At 51.9% G+C, this 6000-nt stretch overlaps 1 protein-coding gene across 1 annotated transcript in view; it reads left to right on the forward strand.

The window, feature by feature from the left end:
* The window catches only part of GABBR2 (gamma-aminobutyric acid type B receptor subunit 2), a 326347-nt gene extending 320554 nt beyond the window's left edge, over positions 1-5793 (forward strand). Inside the window, exons 17-19 of the mRNA XM_040962792.1 lie at positions 576-705; positions 2989-3106; positions 5352-5793. Coding sequence (XP_040818726.1) covers positions 576-705; positions 2989-3106; positions 5352-5517 — 414 coding nt within the window. The 3' untranslated portion in view covers positions 5518-5793. The remainder of the gene's footprint in view (positions 1-575; positions 706-2988; positions 3107-5351) is intronic.
* The last annotated feature ends 207 nt before the right edge of the window (positions 5794-6000 follow it).

Genomic DNA, 6000 nt, shown 5'->3' on the forward strand with positions numbered 1-6000 from the left:
ACAGACTCCTGAGGTTGAACCCCATGCTGGGCTGTGCATCAGGACAATGTGTGTCTCAGAGCAGACAAGCCCTTACCTGTGCATCCTCCTGACTGGGGGTCTCGCTGGGGCCCAATAGCTAGGGGCAGTAGTTAAGGTAACGCTCTTGTAGGAGTGGCTTTTTTTGCTATGCATTATCTCAATCTTCATGACACCCACACAAGGTAGGCGTGATCACCACCCCGCACAATAGATAAGAAAATTAAGACTGGGGTCCTACCCATTAGCACAAGCATGCAAAGAACACTCCTGAAATTGTCCCAGATCTATCCAACCCCAGAACCCAGGCCCTCACCATCTCCCTGCCTCTGCCTCCCTGGGCTCGCCTGGCCACACCATCAAGAGGCAAGCCCTACACCAAATCCAGCTTCCTCCCAACATAGTCCCTGCTTGAACAAGAACTGTCGGCTCCCTCCGCTCATCTACTCCAAGATGCAGCAGCCCCTGGTTCTCTGCACCCTCCAACATCAAGCTGCCAGGGGCTGGGGTGGGGTAGGGGTGGGGATTCGGAGTCAGCTGGAGCCTGTGTCTTGCAGCTGGATAAAGACTTGGAAGAGGTCACCATGCAGCTGCAGGACACCCCAGAGAAGACCACCTACATTAAACAGAACCACTACCAAGAGCTCAATGACATCCTCAACCTTGGCAACTTCCCCGAGAGCACAGGTAAGAGAGGGGGGCTCCTGCACTGCCAGCTGCCGTCAGCTTCCATTTGGCCGATGAGGAAGCTGAGGCTCAGAGGGCGGGTGCTGCTGCAGGTCCTGTATCCCGACCACAGTTTGAGGTCTGCCTAGAGCTCCTCCCACCTCCACCTGGTCCTTGGGCTTCCAGATCCTGTCGCTCAACATCCAGTTCCACACAAATACAACATGGCCAGCAATCCCAGTATGCTGACTGCATGCCCACTGCCCTGGGGTCCTTAGCAGGCACTCTACCAGTGTCCTTGGAACAGCACCTACGCTTCCAGGTGCCCCTCATCAAGATACAAGGAAAGGATGGGCAGCAAGGTAGGATACAATATCTGGCTAACCCAGTGTCTGGGACTGCAAATGCCAACACACACCATATGTGCCTGCCCTTCAGCCAACACTGAATGCATTTCCAGTACTGGAAAGAGTGTTTGGAAATGGGCTTTCTTCTGTATTGGATTTTTTTTTAGGATTTATTTATTTTTATTAGAAAGGCAGATATACAGAGAGGAGGAGAGAGAGGAAGATCTTCTGTCTGATGGTTCACTCCCTAAGTGACCACAATGGCTGAAGCCGTGTCAGTCCGAAGCCAGGAGCCCAGGGCTTCTTCTGAGTCTCCCACACAAGTGCAGGGTCCCAAGGCTTTGGGCCATTCTCGACTGCTTTCCCAGTCTGCAAGCAGGGAGCTAGATGGGAAGCAGGACCACCATGATCAAAACCAGCATTTATATGGGATCCCAGTATGTTCAAGGCAAGGACTTTAGCCGCTAGGCCAACACGCCAGGCCCTGTACTGTTTTGAAAGCCCATCTGGCATCATCCAGTTGCAGGGACGTGGCAGGTAGAGATGGTCCCACACAGGCAATGGAGAACACACAATACTTCTGTAGGTGGTGCTGTGACCCCAGTGGGCTGTGACAACTTACACTCTCACCCAAAGTTCACTGTTACACTTTTCCATTTCTGCCATTCTTAACAAACATATCTTCTTTTTTTTTTTTAAGTTGCAAAGGCAGATTTGCAAAGAGAAGGAGAGATAGAGAGAAAGATCTTCTGCCCACTGGTTCACTCCCCAAGTGGCAACAACAGCCAGAGCTGAGCTGATCTGAAGTCAGGAGCCAGGAGCTTCATCTGGGACTCCCACACAGGTGCAGGGTCCCCAGGCCTTAAGCCATCCTCCACTGCTGTCCTAGGCCACAAACAGGGAGCTGGATAGAAAGTGGAGCAACCAGGACATGAACCAGTACCCATGTGGGATCCCAGCACATGCAAGGCAAGGATTTAGCCACTAGGCTACCACACCAGGCCCAGCAACCATATCTCTTACAGGAGTCTGTTTTTATCATTATGTCCCTACACAGCTTGAAGAGGAAGACCTCTGATTTAGAACCTGATATTCCTAAGTTACATTGCCTACGTGGTTCTCCCTGCTTTCTCTCTTTCATCTCTTAGAAGAAGGGCAGCCCAGGGCAGGCCACACACATGCCCAGCACACTACTTCTACCCTGGCCGAGGCTCCAGGACTCACAACCTTGGACCCAGGAGAACCACTAGACAGACCTCAGCGTGACCAACACAGAGACGATGGCTCTTTCACTTCCTTGTTGCCTTTGAGCAGTTTCCTAGAAAGCTTGTCTTTACTATTTTTTTTAATATTTATTTGAAAGGCAACGTAACAGAGAGAGGGGCAGAGACAGAAAGAACTCTGGTTCACGCCCCCAAAGCTGGACCTGGCCAGAAACCTGGAATTCTATCATGGTCTCCCACATGGGTGGCAAAGTCCCAAGTTTAGAGGCTGTCTTTTGCTGCTTTCCCAGGAGCATTAGCGAACAGCTGGGCAGAAAGCAGAGCATCCGAGATTCGAATCAGAGTTCCAGTGTGGGATGCCCGTATTACACATGGCAGCCTAAGCCTCTGGGTCACACCAGCTCAACCCGATGGCGGGGGTTTTCTTTTAAAAACTGAGTTAGGGGCCAACCAGGTGGCATATCAGGCTAATCACATGTCTGCAGTGTGTCCCAGCTTCTCCACTTCCAATTAAGCTCTCTGGTTGTGGCCTGGGAAATCAGCAGAGGATGGCCTACGTCCTTGGGCCTCTGTACCAATGTGGGAGACCAGAAGGAAGCTCCTGATTCCTGGCTTCCGGCCAGCTCAGCTCTGGCTGTGTTGCAGCCCTTTGGGGGAGGGAGTGAACAAGCAGAAAGCAAATCTCAGAAAAAAATGGAGTTGACTGTGTTATCATTTTATTGTTTTACATTCAGATGGGGGAAAAGCCATTTTAAAAAATCACCTTGATCAGAATCCCCAGCTGCAGTGGAATACAACAGAGCCCTCACGGACATGCAAAGATCCTATAGAAGATATAAACTCCCCAGAACAGTAAGTACCTGCTCCTTTGAAACTAATCACCCAACGGGTCGGCATTCCCACACGTGGCTGATAGTTGGCACCATGCGTACTCACAACTGTTGCTTGATTTGAACTCAGCAGCGATCTTATAGTGCAAGAATTACGATGTTCTTTTTACAGATGAGAAAAACCAGTATTCACAAGAGGGGAGGAGGGATCTTATCCAAGCTTACTTTGCTGTGAAACACAGGCGCTCAGACATGAGCTTGGCTCTTTACAACATTAAAGCCCACTTCTCTACCTTCATTATACATAGTATTGAACCTTGCTAAAGCCATTTACTGAAAGAGACCCCTACCAGGTATCAGGTGTAGGTGCTAAGGACACAGCGTGGAACTCCCATTCTGTCTGGCAGGAGAACAGGTGAATTTAAAATGCAGTACATGGGCTGAGTGTGTTGAGTGATAGTTGCTTCAAGGAAAAGTCAGTCAGGGTATATGGATATGGGAACAGGAGTGTCTATTACAGAAAAGCAACTACAAGGTGCTGCCTAAGTACAGACCCGAACACCTCACCGTGTCTGCCCTGCCCTTTGGCAATTGTAGTGCACCCCCCCAACCTTCAGCAGCTGGGAAGCAAAGGCTGCAAATGTGAACTCCAAAGGCAGACCTCTGGAAAGTAACAGGCAGAGTGGACCAGGAGCTGCAGGATTGCGAGAGCCAGTTAATGCCAGAGCTGACAGCCTAACAGGCAGATTAGCTGCAAGGCGGGGAATAGCCTACGGTGGCTCCCTGGCAGGTGCTGGCAGCCTGATGGAATGGAAGTGCCATGAGGGTAAGGTATGGTCCTCGAGTGCCTCTGGCCCTCCATTGCCAACACTGAGCAGGTTCTCAGCAAACTTGTGTTAAACACACGAGAAAGTGAATAGTATCCCAACAGCAGAATAATTCTGTAACTCTGACGACCACAGGCCTTGCCCGGGGAAATAAACCTTGCCCCCTTCTCCCAGGTCAAAAGAGAATCTTCCTGGGTGCTTGGCCAACTTCTTGTTGCACTAAGGACTAGGTCATGGCCATCATGGCATAGATTCCTCTTTCATTTTAAAATGAGCTCTCTGCTCCTAGGCACATCTGTGAGATGTCTCTTGGGAGAAGCTTGTCTGGCCAACAGGTACTTGAGAATGGGGCAGAGGGCGGAAGGCAACAGCCATCAACATCCTAAGTAAACTTGGAATGAGACAGCTGCTCATAAGTGGGTTTGATTCCCACCATGAAGCAAGAATCCCAGCTGCTCCAGGTGTGATCTTGTTTCTGTGAACAAGTGACAGAAGCTCTCTGCTCTGCCCTCTTCTGTGTAACAGAGATAGCAGTATTTCTTTGGCCTATTGGCTTTTGCTGAGATCTGGGTTTTTTGTTGTTGTTATTTTTTGCCACCAGAGACACAAGGAGGCCTCAGAACTCAGTGCCTTCCTGGGCAACTGGGGCATACTAGGTGAGCAAAGGAAGACCATCAAGAAATGAAGCTGGCCACGCGAAGCTCAGGAGCAGTTACCCAGCACGCTGGCCATGCACAGCCTTCCCAGCAGTGAGGGTAGCTGGCCACACTGCGGTTCCCAGGACCATTACGGCTGTGGCAGCGAGAAAGGGCTCCCTCTCCCTTGCTGCTCCTCCACCCCCAGGCTGACTTCACTTTCAGTTTGTCCCTGCCTTCCTCTCTGGGTATTCCCCAAGGGTTCTGGGGACCTCAAGGAGGGAGGGGCTCGTGCTTTACTGAAGTCGGTATGTAAAGAATGACATTTAATTTAAAATTTTTTTCAAGAGGCAGAGAACACCCATCTGCTGGCTAGCTCTGCAGATGCCTGCAAAAGAGGGTGAAGGGCAAAGTGGAGAATCAGGAACTCAATCCAGGTCTCCCACGTGGGTGGTAGACACCCAATCACAGGACACAACGCACTGCCTCCTGGGATCCGATCAGGATTGGGACTACAAGAAGCTGGAATCCACGGTGAACCCAGGTCTCCACCAGGGGGCATCGATGTCTTCAATGCCAAGCCAGACATTCAGACTGGAACTGGAAAGAAATGCAGACAAAGAATATTCCAGGCAGAGAAATAGCACGTGTCCAGTGAAACAGAGGCCACATTGCAGGGGTGTCAGAGAGACGTTTTGGTGATAAATGGATCTCAGGGAGCCTCAAAGCGTGCCCTTTTCCGTCTCCTCGCTCCCGCTAGGAACGATACTAAAGCACTAACTCTCCTCCCTGTCTTTCCTTGCAGCATCCAGCGCCGGCTGTCCCTCCAGCTCCCCATCCTCCACCACGCCTACCTCCCGTCCATCGGAGGCGTGGACGCCAGCTGCGTCAGCCCCTGCGTCAGCCCCACTGCCAGCCCCCGCCACAGACACGTACCGCCCTCCTTTCGAGTCATGGTCTCAGGCCTGTAAGGTGGGAGGCCCGGGGCCAGGGCCTCACCATGACGGAACCACACACTGGGGCAGGGCAGGGGCGGCGGCTGCGGGAGAACCTGGGCGCCACAGCTGGCCTCTCGGGACTGCTCGGACAGCACTCAGGGGGACACGGCCCGGGGAGGCCTTGGCACCTGACCTCGAGCCTTATTGGTGAAGTTTTTTTCACAAAGAAGAGGAATGGAAATGACTTCTTCCTGCAGTCATTCCTCCTATGAACGAGGAGGAGCTGACATATCTGAAACTTGCAAAAAATAATAATAATCATAATAAGTCTAGACAAGGAGAAAGGCAGGCGCACTCCAGCTACAAGTCGGCGTGTCCTCAAGCAGCCTGGGGAACAGGCTGGGGCTTGTGGAGACAGCGTTGCTGTCCTCTGCACACACATCCCCGGCCCCAGGCTGGCGCTGCACCTCCTGTCCACCAAGGGACAGCCGGGCAGAGCCACCAGCTGCAGTGGTG

The sequence above is a fragment of the Ochotona curzoniae genome, unplaced genomic scaffold (assembly GCF_017591425.1).
Source record: "Ochotona curzoniae isolate NIBS_2020 unplaced genomic scaffold, NIBS_Ocur_1.0 scaffold_3208, whole genome shotgun sequence".
Taxonomy (NCBI): Eukaryota; Metazoa; Chordata; class Mammalia; order Lagomorpha; family Ochotonidae; genus Ochotona; species Ochotona curzoniae.